The 17,980-nt window shown below is 36.5% G+C and overlaps 1 protein-coding gene across 2 annotated transcripts in view; it reads left to right on the top strand.

Moving 5' to 3' along the window:
- The window catches only part of nup188 (nucleoporin 188), a 62,391-nt gene that overhangs the window by 32,885 nt on the left and 11,526 nt on the right, over positions 1–17,980 (top strand). Inside the window, exons 22-37 of one of the 2 annotated variants that reach the window (XM_056445962.1) lie at positions 613–679; positions 781–906; positions 1,258–1,391; positions 5,600–5,706; positions 5,845–6,051; positions 6,401–6,570; positions 7,917–7,986; positions 8,926–8,993; positions 9,336–9,531; positions 9,615–9,692; positions 10,261–10,346; positions 12,799–12,944; positions 14,512–14,678; positions 15,018–15,218; positions 15,374–15,466; positions 15,556–15,708. In XM_056445962.1, coding sequence (XP_056301937.1) covers positions 613–679; positions 781–906; positions 1,258–1,391; positions 5,600–5,706; positions 5,845–6,051; positions 6,401–6,570; positions 7,917–7,986; positions 8,926–8,993; positions 9,336–9,531; positions 9,615–9,692; positions 10,261–10,346; positions 12,799–12,944; positions 14,512–14,678; positions 15,018–15,218; positions 15,374–15,466; positions 15,556–15,708 — 2,069 coding nt within the window. Of the gene's footprint in view, positions 1–612; positions 680–780; positions 907–1,257; positions 1,392–5,599; positions 5,707–5,844; positions 6,052–6,400; positions 6,571–7,916; positions 7,987–8,925; positions 8,994–9,335; positions 9,532–9,614; positions 9,693–10,260; positions 10,347–12,798; positions 12,945–14,508; positions 14,679–15,017; positions 15,219–15,373; positions 15,467–15,555; positions 15,709–17,980 lie in introns of both variants that reach the window. The other variant, XM_056445961.1, reaches the window with a different exon arrangement.

Here is a 17,980-nt window from a genome sequence, read left to right as displayed (position 1 = left end):
TTCACTGACTGTAGGCTATATTTTGAGTGGTTTTTGAACCTAAATACGGACGAAATTTCTGTTGTGTATCGTTCTTCTGTAATTGATAACATATCGGACACTATATCGGGGCTGTATGTGTTTATATATGTTCATTTATTTATTTATTTAATATAATTACAGACGTTACAGTAGGCTGTTTCGCACTGTCATTGATCTGCAGTTATAATCAACTCATGTTCATTGAAAAGTTAGTAATAAATATTTCTACACAAGTATTTATGTGTATGAAGCATCTGTTTTGTGAGAGGTGCTTTTCATATGATATGTAAGTGACCCATACAGCTTTATTGTAGACATCTATTTGAGTGAGAATGACGTCGACTGAAACTTTGTCATACACCACGCCCACCAAAAGGGTACCCTTGTTAGTGGAAACGCAAGCCTGATAAAGGAGACCCGTACCGAACCGTACCAGTCAGTGGAAACAAGCCAATAAAGAACGTTTAAAAACACTTTGCAGACTGTTTACATTGGAGAACAGCTTCGTTACAAATTGCAAATAAGATATTTTTGCAAAATCCACACGACCTGCTTTTTAAATATTTGTCTGCTCGCTGTTTTCGATCTCAGGTTGTTTGATCCTAGAGCTGGTTCATGCTATTCTCAATCTGAATCAGGAGTGCGAGTCAGAGGGCAGGTAAGAGGATCATACTTAAATTTACTCATTTAGCAGATGCTTTTATCCAAAGTGACTCAAAAGTAAGGAAGCACTTCATCAGTTATTTCATTTCTCTGCAGCGCCCCGAGTCTGCAGTCATTGTGCATCTACAGTTTGGCCAACACTGAGGCAGGACAGGCGGTGGTCAACATCATGAGTGTTGGAGTGGACACTATTAACATGGTGCTCGCAGCTCAGCCCAGCAGGTAAACACTGACTAAATGTTTAATATAGGGGCATCAGCTTTCACATCCTCAGTTAAAAATAAATAGTTTTCTCACTATAAAGATTTGCCTTCATAGCTGGAACAAACAAACTAATTCTCTGCTAAACAAAGTGTTTAATCTATATCTTAAATCTAAGCGTATGTCTTTTTGTGGCTTCAGTAATGTGAGATACACTTAAATCTGACAGCATTAACAATATCTATATATAGATCTTTTTTTTTTTTAATGAAAGTTCTTCAAACCTGAAAATTTGAAAGGGAAAAATGTGGTATTTATTAAATGTGGTAAATAAGTGAATGGATGAATCACTGAGTTTGTGTCTGTCTGCAGTGGTGGTTCTGAAGGACCTGGTCAAGTTCTGATCCAGACAGTGAAACTGGCGTTTTCAGTCACCAACAATGTGATCCGACTCAAACCTCAATCTGATACGGCTTCACCTCTGGAGCAGGCTTTGACTCAGCATGGTTAGTACACACACTTCAGTGCATGATAGATATGCTTAGGGCTGGGAGGATAAATCAGTGCATTGTGAATAGAGAAATGATTCTGACATTTTCTGAAAACGTTGCGATTTTTCTCTTGAAATGGTTCTGTAAAGATAGAAAAGGTTTAGGTGGAATACAAGAGCTCCATTTGCTGTTAAAAACTAGCCTAAAGTGCCGTCTGCTGTTAAAACCCAGCCTAGAGCGCCATCTGCTGTTAAACTAGTCTAGAGCGCCGTCTGCTGCTAAAACCCAGCCTAGAGCGCCATCTGCTGTTAAAAACTAGTCTAGAGCTCCTTCTGCTGTTGAAACTAGCTTAGAGGATCCCCCTACTCGATAGATCAAGAAAAATAGGGCCATAAAACTGCCTTGGCCAAATATCTGCCTGGCACCAAGTCTGGAGACACTCCAAGTTCACCTAGAGCACTGTCTGCTGTTGCGCCATCGTTGGTCTAGAGCGCCATCTGTTATTAATCTAGCTTAGATCGCCACCTGTTGTTAAAAATTAGCATAGAGTGCCCTCTGTTATAAAAAATGGCCTAGAGGGCCATCTGCTGTTAAAAACTAGCTTAGATCGCCATCTGTTTTAAAATATTAGCTTAGAGCATCCTCTGCTGTTAAAAACTGGCATAGAGCGCCCTTTGCTGTTAAACTGCTCTAGAGCGCCCTCTGCTGTTAAACTAGCTTAGATTGCTATCTTTTTTTTAAAAATAGCATAGAGCACCCTCTGCTGTTAGAAAATGGCATGGAGCGCAATCTGCTGTTTAAAAACTAGCCTAGAGCGCTGTCTGCTGCTAAAAATGAGCCTAGAGCATCCTCTGCTCTTAAAAACTAGCCTAGAGCGCTGTCTGCTGTTAAAAACTAGCCTAGAGCATCCTCTGCTCTTAAAAACTAGCCTAGAGCGCTGTCTGCTGTTAAAAACTAGCCTAGAGCACCCTCTGCTGTTAAAAACTAGCCTAGAGCACTGTCTGCTGTTAAAAACTAGCCTAGAGCACCCTCTGCTGATAAAAATTAGCCTAAAGCGCTGTCTGCTGTTAAAAATGAGCCTAGAGCACCCTCTGCTCTTTAAAACTAGCCTAGAACGCTGTCTGCTGTTAAAAACTAGCCTAGAGCACCCTCTGCTGTTGAAAACTAGCCTAGAGCGCTGTCTGCTGTTAAAAACTAGCCTAGGACACCCTCTGCTGTTGAAAACTAGCCTAGAACGCTGTCTGCTGTTAAAAACTAGCCTAGAGCACCCTCTGCTCTTTAAAACTAGCCTAGAACGCTGTCTGCTGTTAAAAACTAGCCTAGAGCACCATCTGATGTTAAAAACTAACCTAAAGCGCTGTCTGCTGTTAAAAACTGGCATAGAGCGCTCTCTGCTATTAAAAACAAGTCTAGAGCACCATTTGCTGTTAAAAACTAACCTAAAGCGCTGTCTGCTGTTAAACTACCCTAGAGCACCCTTTGCTGTTAAAAACTAACCTAAAGCGCCATCTGCTGTTAAAAAGTGGCATAGAGCGCCCTCTGCTATTAAAAATTAGAGCACCATCTGCTGTTAAAAACTGGCGTAGAGTGCCATCTGCTGTTAAAAACTTGCCTAAAGTGCCATCTGCTGTTAAAAACTAGCTTAGATTGCCATCTGTTAAAGAGCCCATATTATAGATGAAATAGGGTCATATTTAGGTTGTAAGGGTCTCCAACAACAGTCTAATATGCATGCAAGGTCAAACAACACTTTGATGGTCTTATAATATGCATTTATTTTTACCTAGTTATCCCAGCGACTCCCATATGAATCGTTCAGCGATTCATTTGTACCCAAACCCGTCCTCAGCGCGAAGCTAATCTGCGCTGATTGGACCAATGACAGGCTGCTGCGATTGGTCGACGACACTGACAGGCTTCAGGGCGAGACAGAGTGAAATGCCCAGCAGATTATCAACAATATAAAAGTAGTCACAGTGTACACACGCTTCATAGTGGATTTTGGCTGCCAGTGGGTGAATGTAAATACAGACGATGGACTAGAAAATACTGACGACTAACTATTTTATCAAGCAAAAAGTCCAAGAACTGGCGAGGATATGTCCTAGCAGTCTACTTGCTCTTTTTACACACACGCACACACAGGGCCGACGCGTCCAGAATAGAGACGGCGCGGCGGCGACACCTCCCTCCCCCTCCGCGTCCTCAGTTACATCCGCGATTACAACCCTAAGATTTCAACCGCGACACCCCCTAAAGTCCTCACTTTACAAACGGGTCCCTATGATCACCCTTTGCCTAGAGCTTTACCCTATTCAGAGACACGCACACACACACATCAACCTCCTAAGATGAGACACTCACACAAACGACCGTCCTCAGAGGAGCCACACACACACACATTACACACACACACATAGCTGACTATCCATAAACAAAGCGGCACGCGTCGCGTTTTCAACGTAGCTTTACACGCGATATGAGAATATAAAGAGTTAACCCGATACAGCACACGCGGTTACAAGTAACAAAACACAACTAAATGCATAATTTGCAAGCTAGAGTAAACGAGGCAACACTTTTAATCGCACGTACTTACACTGGTGAAATGGGGGAAGAAACTGATTCATGATCCACTGATCCTTGTTCTGACAGTCTTTACCGATCCTTCCTTTAACAAACTGATGAAGTCTTCTTTGTAAGCAGGTAGTTTCCAGAGGCTCTCGATCTGCTCAAGGCTAGGCTATATGCTAAGGTTTCATCTTTGGGTGAACTGTCAATAATCTCCATCTGCACAGCGTGACTTCATTCTACCGGTGTCTGTGTGTGTCTCTGTGTGTGTGTGTGTGTGTGTGTGTGTGACTTTTTTCTGTTAGTGGGCGGAGCCGCAGGTTTCAAATCTCCCGGGCTTGCGCGTGCAACTACTTGTGTTTCGTAGCTGCGTCATCGCGAAACACCTAATAACTCGTTATCAAGACGACTCGTTTGAAGCACTATGAGTCGACTCTTTTATAGATGAATCAATAGTTTTAAACACTGTAAACTTACAGATTTAAGCCTTAGCTGGATATTTCACTTCACTTAGAGCTGTGTGACACACTACATGGAAGGGCATTTTCAAAAAGCCATAATATGGGCTCTTTAAAACAGATTGCCATCTGTAAAAATTAGCACAGAGCGCAAACTGCTGTTAAAATGAGCCTAGAGTGCCCTCTGTTTTAAAAAATGGCCTAGAGTGCCACCTGCTGTTAAAAACTAGCCAGTGCGCCCTCTGCTGTTAAAAACTAGCCTAGAGCACTGTCTGCTGTTAAAAACTAGCCTAAAGCGCCATCTACTGTTAAAAACTAGCTTAAACCGCCATTTGCTGGTAAAAACGGGTCTAGAGTGCCATCTGCTGTTAAACTAGCTTAGATCGCCATCTGTTGTTAAAAATTAGCATAGAGCGCCCTCTGAAAAGAAAATGACCTAGAGCACCATCTGCTGTTAAAAACTAGCCTAGAGCACCCTCTGCTGTTGAAAACTAGCCTAGAGTGCTGTCTGCTGTTAAAAACTAGCCTAGAGCACCCTCTGCTGTTAAAAACTAGCCTAGAGCGCTGTCTGCTGTTAAAAACTAACCTAAAGCGCCCTCTGTTGTTAAAGACTAGCCTAGAGTGCCATCTGCTGTTAAAAACTAGCCTAGAGCACCCTCTGCTGTTAAACTAGACTAGAGCGCTGTCTGCTGTTAAAAACTAACCTAAAGCGCCCTCTGTTGTTAAAGACTAGCCTAGAGTGTCATCTGCTGTCAAAAACTAGCCTAGAGCGCCCTCTGCTGTTAAAAACTAGCTTAGAGCGCTGTCTGCTGTTAAAAACTAACCTAACGCGCCCCCTGCTGTTAAAAACTAGCCTAGAGCGCTGTCTGCTGTTAAACTAACCTAAAGCAGCACCCTCTGTTGTTAAAGACTAGCCTAGAGTGTCATCTGCTGTCAAAAACTAGCCTAGAGCGCCCTCTGCTGTTAAAAACTAACCTAAAGCGCCCTCTGTTGTTAAAGACTAGCCTAGAGTGTCATCTGCTTTTAAAAACTAGCCTAATATTTGATTGCTGAGAGACTTGAGATGCATTCAGAAAATATAAAGACACAATCTGTTAATCGCTATACATCGGTTTATTGTGCCAGCCCTAGATTGCTTAGCATAATAAATGCCTGATCTTTCTTGTAAATTTATAGGTTATGTTTGTCTTGCAGGTGGTCATGGAAATAACCTGATCGCTGTGCTGGCAAAGTATATTTATCATAAACACGACCCAGCGCTGCCTCGACTGGCCATACAGCTGCTAAAGAGACTCGCCACGGTAATCCTCTTTACTTTTTACTGCGGTCCTCATGTGGAAATTTTATAAAGGGACTAAAACGTAGTGTTGTAATTAATTTAATTGCTACAGAAGTCTCACCATGACATAAATGTAATTAGTGTTTTTGCATGTACACAGGTGGCGCCCATGTCTGTGTATGCGTGTCTGGGCAGTGATGCGGCTGCAATCAGAGATGCGTTTCTCACTCGACTGCAGAGCCGAACTGAAGACATGCGTATTAAAGTCACCATTCTTGAGTTCCTCACCGTGGCTGTAGAAACACAACCCGGACTCATCGAGCTCTTCCTTAACCTGGAGACCAAAGATGCAAGCGACGGAGCAAAGGTCAGAGGTCAAAAGCCATTGTACAGACATTGTTGTCAACCACAGTGTAATTTAAAGACAGAATGAGTTCAACAACTTTAACTAAACATGACTGTTTAAAAGGGTCTACATTTTTTTACTTTATTATGCTGGGAGGTGTGAGTTACAATGGTGCTTGATTTGAATCTAATGGTGCTTTTAAAAGTCAGTGAAAGTCTTTAAACCGGCTGTTTATGAAAGAGTGGGACCCTGGTTTACGGAAATGTGTGTTATGTAGCCACAGCATCACAAGCAAACTTCAGTGTGCAAAGACCTTAAAGCTTCAGTGTGAGAAATGAAGCAATGCGTGCGACTATGGTGGTGTGTGCAGGAATTTTCCCTGGGCGAGTGGAGCTGTTTGTCGGTGGTGTTGGAGTTGTTGGACTCGAAGCAGCAGGGGAAGTACTGGTGTCCTCCACTCCTGCAGAGGGCAGCGCTGGCCTTCCTCCACGCACTCTGGCAGGACAGACGGGACAGTGCTCTCTCCGTGCTCAGGACCAAGTCAGTCTCTAATACACTATACAGCTAAGCAGTGGTCTGAATTTAAATAAAAAATCTTAACCTATTATGCAAAAATCACTTTTATAAGGGGTTAAAACATGTGAACATTACCAGCCTCTAATGGTAAACATTAATTCTATGTTTTATAATCACACTTGTTAAAGTCTGCAGAAACACTTTGATTGACATTCTCCCTTTGTACGTGTCATCACAGCGGAAAGCTCCGCCCATTAGTGATCATCTTTCCCTCATTAGCATAAACAGCCCTGAGTAAGAATCCGCCATTAGAGTTTTCATGCCGTACCGGCTGAAGATAATGTCATTGACTAAGAGAATTGTAAATGTGGAGTTTTAGGATGCATAAACGATCACTGTAGTATCCATAGGCTGCCTTCAACCGAGAACCTTCTTTTGACAGAGATAACATTAGTCTTGTTTTTGAAGACAGATAGACATTTAAAGCTCCGCCCTCTTTTGAAAAGAGCACAATCTCATTTGAATTTAAAGCGACAGTCACCAAAATGGCACAATTAGGATCAAAGCCTGAAAGGGGCCGTTTCAAAGAGTTATACAACGTTATTTGTGTGGTATTTTGAGCTGAAACTTCACATACATGCTCAAGGGACATCACAGACTAATTTACATCTTTTAAAAAGGGCATAATAGATCCCCTTTAAAATGTGAACCTGGACTTTCTTTTGGTAAGTCATTTTTTTGGAAGCTTAAATTTTTATTTCATCAAAAAGCTAAATAAATAAGCTTTCAGTTGATGTATGGTTTGTCAGGATAGGAGCATATTTGACCGAGAGACGACTATTTGAAAATCTGGAGTCATTAAGGCAAAAAAAAAAATCTGAATATTGAGAAAATTACCTATAAAATTGCCAAAATTCCACTTTTAACAATGTATATTTACTAATAAACGCTTCTGTCATCATTAACTCATCCTGCACTTGTTTTAAACCTGAGGTTTTTTTTGTCAAACACTAAACCAGATATACTGAAGAATGCTGTAAAAAACAGCCATTAACTTCTATGGTTTTTTTTTTGTTAATATTAAAAAATGTCAGTGGCTCCTTTTTCCCAGCATTCTTCAAAATATTTAGTTTTGTGGTCAACAGAAGAAAGAAATTGATAAGTTTAGACCCAATTGAGTGTGAGTAAATAGTTTGTTATAGTTCATTTATGGGTAAACTATCCCTGTAATTTAAAATATTATTGAAAATGTATTAAACCACTTTGAACCTTTTTGTTGCTTGTCTGTTCAGTGATGTTAGTTTACATTTATTTGATTGAGTTAGTCATGTTTTAGATTAAAACCAATCATTGTTCTTTTATTATTACAGAGAAAAATTCTGGGAAAACCTCACAACTCCTTTATTTGGAAATTTACCTCCCCCGTCAGAGGCCACTGAGGTATGTGTGTTTGTGTGAATAAATAGATAAAAGACAGCTTTTTATATGACAAAATCTTAAAAAAAAAAAAGGTTTTCAGTGTCATTTCACAACTAGTAAGCATATAATTGACTATATGAACTGACAAACAAACCATACATTTTTTAAGCTTTTATTAATTAACGTTATCAGAACTCATTATTAAAATCAACAAACAGTGATCTAATAATAAACAGTTGCATTTTTACTTATGTTATCATTTAGTAAATATTGTAACAAATTTGTTGACTAGTAATTGTTAAATTCTTTGCAGGTCTGAGTACATAATAACGAATAGTGTAATTATTTATATAGACCCTTTCAATGTGGAGATGTCATTGGCCCATGAACATTTTCTGCTTGTTATCAAACTATTTCATAATTCAATTCAATTCAATTCACCTTTATTTGTATAGCGCTTATACAATGTAGATTGTGTCAAAGCAGCTTCACATAAAAGGTCACAGTAAATAGGAACAGTGTAGTTCAGTTTGTAGTGTTTAAGTTCAGTTCAGTTTAGCTCAGTTCAGTGTGGTTTAATAATCACTACTGAGAGTCCAAATATTGAAGAGCAAATCCAACGATGCGCAGCTCTACAGATCCTGAACCATGCAAGCCAGTGGCGACAGCGGAGAGGGAAAAAAAACCTCACTATAGCTATAACTATAGCAAGAGACATTTCAATCATAACTTAATGTTAAATCAGCTGTCATAACATTATTTATCAAAATGTGGCTCTTTTCGGATTCTCAGAAGCTATAGAAATTAAAAATGTAAAACAGGAAATACATTGGGACCATTGTTTTTGTTTACATCCCCCAAAATGGTCTATAAAGAACGGCCATTTTGAGCTGCCATATCTTTTTGTTTCTAGCTTTGTGGGCTTTATCTGATTTATTTATTTTTTTTATGTGTGTGTAGCCGTGTGTTCTGGAGTCTTGTGCATTTGTGATGAAGATTATTGCCCTTGAGATCTACTATGTTGTCAGGTACGATACACTCATACTGTTTATTTTATATTTTCACATCATTAATCAAATCATTTGCCCTAAAGTTCTAAATAAAGTGAGAAATATGATCACATATGAATGAGTAGATTTCTGAGTATATACATTAAAATGTACAAAAGAAATAGTCCTTTACATGTGGTCAATATATATGAACTATTAATTGATTGAATTTACAGAAACGGTACTATATTGTGATGTATATCGATATCAGGATATGAGATGACTTCTATATGGTTATGTGAGATTTTTCATGTCGCCTAGCAATGTACAACATGCTGTTTTACATATCTGTCTGTCTGTCTGTGTGTGTGTGTCTGTCAGTGGTGTGTTGGACCCGTCTCTGAAAGCAGCTCTGGAGAGTTTCAGCAGTAAGCGGCGCTATGAGTTCTGGTCAGATTACGTGCGTGATTTGGTGTGTGTGGCGTGTGATGGTGAAGAGGAGGGTCTGCGCTCTCTGTCTGAATCTCAGATGCTCATCTCGGCCTGGAGGACACTTTTAATACTCTCCACCAGTCATGTGAGCACACACTCAACAAAACATGTCTGACAATTGTAATGCTTGTGTTAATCATAACCACATAACCGTATGTGTGTGCGCAGTCTGAGGTGATGCATCTAAAGGATGACACTGTGCGTCAGAAGCTTTTCATGGATGTTTTGGAAGGGACCAAAGCTGCGGTAAGTTCCCTTTTACACCTGCTTTTAACATGAATTTTCATCAGTCAAGTGGATGACACTAAATTAAAGCGTAAACCGGATCTAAACTGACACTTCTCACAGTCTAGACTAGTCAGATCCAGACCTGGAGAGAATTTAATCCAGACTAAATTTGTATTTCAAGAGCCGTAATTGATTAATTAAATGATTAATAACACTATAGATTTCATTTTATATGTACATAATTACAATTCATCTTTTTTTTTAAAGTTATAAGCAGTATAATTTCGTGTACTTGAATGTTTTACCAGTCTTGAAATGTTCCCAAGCCCTAAAAACACATGCAAATGACAAACATTTCAGTAACTGTATGATTAAACTTTGCAATGACTCCACAAATTATGTATGTTTTACACTGTGGCCCCTGGTCAACTATTATCGCAACATTGCACATCCTGCGATGGGACTGTTGCAGATGCAAACATTGCGATATCGAAGTTAAAATGATATATTGTGCAGCGCTACATTACACTTATGGTACATTAGTACAGAAGCCTTTAATATGATTAATGTGACGTCTCTTTTACAGCTGCTGATGTCTCAGTCTGTGTTTTGTCTGCGTCTCGGATCGATGATGGTCACGCTGCTCCTCATCCTCCTCAAACAGTGGAAAAGGTGCGTTTTGTTATTGAATCTGGGGTTTCCAAGTTATGACAATGCAAAACTCATGCAGAGTAAAAGGCAACTATATAGCAAGAAGACCCAATTTATACCACAAAACTTGATCTAAAATATGAATTGGGAATTATTTAGTTTCTGTTTGACTTCTTTTATTCTACTTTGTATAGTACTGTTTAATTAATTTAGACATTTAATTTATCACAAAAAAAGTATGATTAAATTTAATTACATTTTCAATATTTGTTTTATTTTCTTCATTTATTTGAATGTTAATAAGTATTTTTAATTTATTATTTTACTTATACTAATCTAAAATATAATGTTTATTTATTTTAATATTTGTAATATTTTATTTTAATAATTATTTTAATATTTTATATTAATATTTTAATATTTTCCCCCTGTAGATCAACTTTTTAATTAGTAATAAAAATGTGTAGCTCTATTAACATAAAACACTACTAAAACAATAAAAAAGCTAAATGCAAACACTTAATAAATAAACAATAACAGTCGCTTGCAAGGGTCTATCTATTAGTTCAAGGCAAGGCAAGTTTATTTATACAGCACATTTCATACACAGTGGCAATTCAAAGTGCTTTACATAAACAGGAGTAAAAGAAACAAGTATAAGAGAAATAAAAACAAATAATAGAAATGGTAAAAATAGAAATAAAATAAAATAAAAGCTGATAAAATGTGCTATAAAAGAATTAAAAAGAAGAGAAAAACATAGTAGTTCGATCTGTCGGACATAGCACAGTGCTCATTCAGTAAAGGCACAGCTAAACAGATGTGTTTTCAGTCTTGATTTGAATGTGCCTAATGTTGGAGCACATCTGATCATTTTTGGAAGCTGATTCCAGCAGCGAGGGGCGTAGTAGCTGAAAGCTGATTCACCCTGCTTTGACTGAACTCTTGGGATTTCCAATCTATTTGATCCTAAAGATCTGAGTGATCTGTTAGGTTTGTATTCAGTGAGCATATCTATAATGTATTGAGGTCCTAGGCCATTTAGTGATTTATAGACCAGTAATAATACTTTAAAATCTATTCTGAATGTAACTGGGAGCCAGTGTAAAGACTTAAAGATAGGTGTGATGTGATTGTTCAAGGACTGAACAAACAGCATGGGTGAAGGTTGAATGCGTGTAAATCTTGTTAGCACATGTGAAAAGCACATGGTCTAATTTAGATCGATTAACCTAATAAATCCTTATTTTCAGTTAATGGTTCACCGTTTACCCGAAGTCGCTTAAATCAGTATGCTGGCCAGTTACGTCTGCTCACGCACCGGTCTTTGCCAGTTCTGGTTCTTAGATAAAGGAAATTAGTTTACAGTTATTTCCTCTAAGTAATGTTAGGCCGCCCCATGCTTGCTCATACAGAAAGTTTGATTTAGCCACTAGATTATATCATACTAATTCAGTGACTGTCAGAAATCAACAGGTCACTAATGCTATGCCTATGCTACATCCATTGAGTCTGAGTGGATTAGCAATCCTGGTCGTAGGCTGCAGAAACATCAGCCTAAACAATCTACTAGATTTAAGTGATGTCAGGAGATACTAGAGTTAACAAGAATTTTACATTTATTTGTCAGGCGAAGATTTTCCATTCCAATTCACATAACTAAACAAAATAAGCCAATTCGGATTGTACAACATCAATTACTCAAAGATACATGTAAGAGTTAGAGATTAATACCTGACCGTGTAGAGGTACGTTGCAGTATATAAGCCTTGATGCAGAGCTCAGAGACTCATACACTGCAACGGGGTATCCTGGCTACAGGACACTTCTGCACCTCACCCTTAAATACTCAAATCACCATAAATTCAAGACAATGAAAGCTTCACAAAGACCCTTACCTTGTCTTGAGTTGATGTAAAGACCATTTTCTCTGGAGTGGAGCATCTGGCAATGCTTTATCAAAGTCAAACTCCATATCAACAGATATAAGGGAAAATTTAAAATATTACAGTGAAATTAAGACCACTTTACTAATACACAGACATTTAAAATGACACCAAACATAAATATAGAGCCACAAGATACAGATGTGTGGAATGTGAGTGAGCTCCTCTGCTGGTAAGGTCCAGGGCAGAGAGTGAGGCTCAGGATGGGTGACTGGGACAGTTGAAGAACTAGTATCCTAGCTGATCTTCTTCTCGGATTAGAAAGCTTATTGATTTATTGAGCTTATTGATTGCCTCGTGGAAGCTCATAACAGTTCTCAGGGTTTAATATTATGGAGAGATATAGCCATCCTTACAAGCTCAGTCATAATAAAATGTATCTGGCAGTTACATGTTAATATACATATAATGTCATCTTTATAGCTAATTAGCTTTTCTAAATATAGTGTATACAATAATACAAATATCTTGTTTACTTGTTTCCCATGATGCCTCACTGTGTTGTTGTTGCTGTGTGTGTGTGTCAGTGTATTGGTGTCGGCTCCAGCTCTCCTGCCACCTCTGTCTCTGATGCTGGAGAGCGTCCTTCATGCCGAACAGCAGCTCATGGACCGAACCAAAGCCAAACTCCTGTCAGCCCTCATCCTCGCCCTGCAGATTCAAGGACTCAATGGTTAGTATATTCAAGCGCTTTTACAATGTAGATTGTGTCTAAGCAGCTTAGCATAGAAGTTCAAGTAAATTGAAACGGCTTCAGTTCAGTTTTCAGAGTTGAAGTTCAGTTCAGTTTAGTTCAGTTCAGGTCAGTGTAATGTAAATGTCACTTCTGAACGCCCAAGCACTGAAGAGCAAATCCAACGATGCACAGATGAGATGCGGACAGAGGATGTAGTTATGTTATTTACATTACCTTTCAAACATGTTGGATCTGTTGTTATTACGTGTTTTTTAATGTTATTATTTGTTTTATTTTATTAGATCATTTATATTTGTTTTTATTTTATTTATGTATTTAATTTATTCAATTGAGTTAATTTATAACCTCACATATATAATCTGTTTTTTTTATTATGAATTTTTTAAATGTTATTAATCTTGTTATTTTTTATTTTATTTATTTTTCGTTTTTTTATTTAATTATATATTTAAATAATACTTTATTTGTTTAATTTATTTACATTTTTAGTTTAATTTAATTTTGTTTTATTTATTTATTTTCATTTATTTATTTATTTTCATTTTATTTATTTATATACTTTATTTATTTTCATTTTATTTATTTATTTATTTTCATTTATTTATTTATTTTCATTTATTTATTTATTTTCATTTTATGTATTTATTTTCATTTTATGTATTTATTTTCATTTTCATTTATTTATTTTTATTTTCATTTATTTATTTATTTTCATTTTCATTTATTTATTTTCATTTTATTTATTTATTGTTATTTATTTATTTTTGTTTTTATTTATTTTTATTTTCATTTTATTTATTTATTTAATTTCATTTTATTTATTTATTTTCATTTATTTATTTTTATTTATTTTTTGTTTTATTTTTTTATTTTTTATTTTCATTTCATTTGTTTATTTATTTATTTATTTATTTATTTTAATTTCATTTATTTATTTATATTTTATTAATACACAATACTTTTATCTAGCAAGGATTCATTAAAGTCATGAATTGCAATAGTAAAGTAATTTCTAATGTTGCTGTGTTTGAGTTGTTGTATGATTAGGCTGATAAATAAATTTTGTAAATAATATGTGAAATAAATATTTTGTCAAAAAGCACATTAAACGTATGGGATCTGATTTTAATTATGAATTTTTTATATGCTATTATTTGGGCTTTTTATTATTTTAATAATTTTTTTGTTTTTGTTATGTAATTTTATTTTAATTATTTATTTTATTTCATTTTTTTTTTTATTAATTTTATTTTAGTTAATTTTTTTATTTTAAGTCAATTTTTATTTTATTTATTTTTATTTATGTTTGTATTATATTTTTATTCTTTCATTTTAATAAACGATTTATTTATTTTATTTTAATTTATATTTTATTTGTTTTTATTTATTATTGTATTGTATTTTAATTAATTTTATTTTATTTCATTTATTAATTTATTTTATTTTATAAACAAATTTTTTATCCAGCAAGGATGCATTAAATGCATGAATAGCAAGAGTAAAGTCAGTTCTAATGTTAATTAAACGATTATTGTTTCAGGAGGAGAGATTTCCCAGCTGCCCCAGCTGCTGCTGTGTGTGTGTGAGATGGTTCAGGATGAAGCCCTGGCATTGATTGACAGCACACGTCACATGATCCAGAAGGGTGATGTTCAGGAGGACAGTATGGAGACCGACAGTCCACATGTCCAGAAAGACCAGCGAGACTCAGTGAGTGTCAAAGTTCACCCAAAAAATGTCAATTCGGTTTTTGGGATTGTAGCGACTGACCAATCAGAATCGAGTGTTTCAGACAGCCATGTAATATGTGTTAATAATACAGCATGATATTGTCTAAAATGCATGAAGTAGAAGAGCTTTATTGGCATGACTTGGTCAAGTATTGCCATAGGATTGCAGATTACATAAACAATGAATACAATTGTAAAGTTAATATATAATAAATCTACACACACAATACTACAATACACAGCTGGAGATTCATTCAGATGGTTTGTCGCAATGTTTCTCACTCGTTTTATCCATTGGGTCTCTCTTTCTGTCTGTCAGGTGTGTGTTCTGGCTCTTCATCTGTCTAAAGAGTTGTGTCGGGCTGATGAAGATGGTGAGCAGTGGCTGCAGGTGGTCCGGAAGCTGCCGGTTCTGCCGTCGGTTCTGAGTGCTCTAGAACTCAGTCTGCGCTCCAAACAGAACCTGTACTTCACCGAGGCAGCGCTTCATCTGCTGCTCACACTCGCCAGGACACCACAGGTACACACACACACACACACACACACACACACACACACACACACACACACAATAGTGAATAAATTAACAGGAAGAATGAAAGAAGCTTTCATTTTTGGGGTAAACTCTCCCTTTAATGTGTGTGTGTGTGTGTTATTCCTTCTCCTGATCTGCAGGGGGCAGCAGCAGTGGCAGGAGCAGGAGTGATTCAAAGCATTTGTCTTCCTCTGCTCAGTGTGTACGAGGGTCCCTCAAACGGAGCCAATCAGGTACGTCTGAGCATCTACAGCCCCATCAGTGTTTCTGAGTGTTTACAGACTCTCATGTGCTGCTGTTTCTCTGTGTGTGTGTGTGTCAGGCGTTTGTACGCAAATGTCAAGACGCCCCCTGCTGGCCTGGAGTCTACAGACTGAGTTTATCTCTGATGGAAAGCCTGCTCAAAACTCTCCGTTACAACTTCATTAATGAAGCGCTCGACTTCGTGGGTGTGCATCAGGAACGCATCCTACAGGTGTGTGTGTTGTTTATAGCTGCATGTTGTTGTAAGTCTCCTGAAATTGACTTTGACTTGTATTTCGTTGCAGACAGTACAACAAACATTATTTAATGTGTTCCTCAGGATTTTTTTTCTTCATAATAAACACGTACTCCAATTTTAGTTCTTGCAACGCATTCAAACAAAGTTGGAACAGTAAAGCGTTTACCACTTTGTAATGTTGCCATTTCTTTTCACAACACTTAAAAGACCAAGTCACCACGTGATGAAGTGTTTCAGGTGTAATTTTGTCCCATTCTTCCTGCAAGCAAGTCTTAAGGTGGGCAATAGTGTACAGGGTCTTCGTTCTCACATTTTGCGCTTCAAAATGTGCCACACATTCTCTATTACAGACAGGTCGGGACTGCAGGCAGGCCAGTCAAGTACCTGTATCCTCTTCCTTCGCATGATTATTATTATTATTATACAGTTTTAAGGATGTGTCATGGTGGCGCAGTGGGTAGCACGATTGCCTGACAGCAAGAAGGTCGCTGGTTCGAGCCTCAGCTGGGTCAGTTGGCATTTCTGTGTGGACTTTGCATGTTCTCCCCATGTTACCGTGGGTTTCCTCTGGGTGCTCCAGTTTCCCCCACAGTCCAAAGACATGCGCTACAGGTGAATTGGGTAAACTAAAACTGTCTGTAGTGTGTGTGTGTGTGTGTGTGAATGAGTGTGTATGGATATTTCCCAGTGATGGGTTGCAGCTGGAAGGGCATCCGCTGCGTAAAACATATGCTGGATAAGATGGCGGTTCATTCCGCTGTGGCGACCCCTGATTAATAAAGGGACTAAGCTGAAAAAGAAAATGACTGAATGAATGAATGAGTTTTAAAGATCCGGTCTGGACTGTGAAATTTACTTCCTTGTATTTTATTACCAATTATGATCAGTAAGATATAATTAAATTCTAAATGAAGTGTAATCAAACAGCGGTCAGATGCTATCATAATATATGCATATACATAATTTACCAATGAAATAATTAAACTTCTTATGAAAATATCAATTACAAATTTATTCAATTTCCAATGTGCTTCTTCCAGCCAGTTGAACTTCAGTTTATCTTAATTAGTATTTTCTGAATGATATGTAATTATTTTACTATCTAAATGTTTTTCGAATTGGATTGTTTTCTTTGAATATGTTTTTGTTTAATCACAATAATATCAATATCACTTTATTCAAATATATTAATGTACTTTCCCCCAAATGTATACAGCAATTGTTCCAGTCATTACTTTTATGTATATGTGTATATACAGTATATGTGGGTGTGTGTTGACACACACAGTTGAAGTCAGAATTATTAGCCCCCCCGTTTGTTTAATTTTTCCCCAATTTCTGTTTAACGGAGAGAAGATTTTAACACATTTCTGAACATAATAGTTTTAATAACTTATCTCTAATAACTGATTTATTTTATCTTTGCCATGATGACAGTAAATAATATTTGACTAGATATTTTTCAAGACACTAGTATTCAGCTTGAAGTGACATTTAAAGGCTTAACTAGGTTAATTAGGTAGGCAGGTTAGGGTAATTAGGAAAGTTATTTTATAATGATGGTTTGTTCTGTAGACTATTGAAAAAAAATTGTTTAAAGGGGCTAATAATATTGACTTAAATGGTTTTTAAATTAAAAACTGCTTTTATTCTAGCCGAAATAAAACAAATAAGACTTTCTTCAGAAGAAAAAATGTTATCAGACATACTGAGAAAATTTCCTTGCTCTGTTAAACATCATTTGGGAAAAATTTAAAAAAGAGAAAAAAATATAAAGGGGAGCTTATAATTCTGACTTCAACTGTGTGTGTGTGTGTATATATATATATATATATATATATATATATATATATATATATATATATATATATAATTCTCATTAAGATGGTGATATTGATCCATCATGAGTATAATTTATCAAATATAGAAAATGTATTCTGAATAATATATAAATAACAGTTTATTAAGTATTAATAATTAAAAATATGTTAGTCATCTAAATATATATATATATATATATATATTTATCATTTTCAGGAAAATTTAACCGAGAGAAAAATCTTTGCTCCTTCATATTTGCTTAATTTTCTTTTGTAAAATGTCCAACAGTTGTTTGATATATTTATGAAATTCAGGCAAAAACAGTTTTGGAATTAGATTTATTTATTTATTTCGAACAGAAAAAATCATACATGAAAATATCATTAACAAAAGAATACATTTCAACATGGTCGAAAATGGAGTG

The sequence above is a fragment of the Danio aesculapii genome, chromosome 21 (assembly GCF_903798145.1).
Source record: "Danio aesculapii chromosome 21, fDanAes4.1, whole genome shotgun sequence".
Classification (NCBI taxonomy): Eukaryota; Metazoa; Chordata; class Actinopteri; order Cypriniformes; family Danionidae; genus Danio; species Danio aesculapii.
Note: the sequence above shows the minus strand (reverse complement) of the source record. Positions and strands in the feature narration are given on the sequence as shown.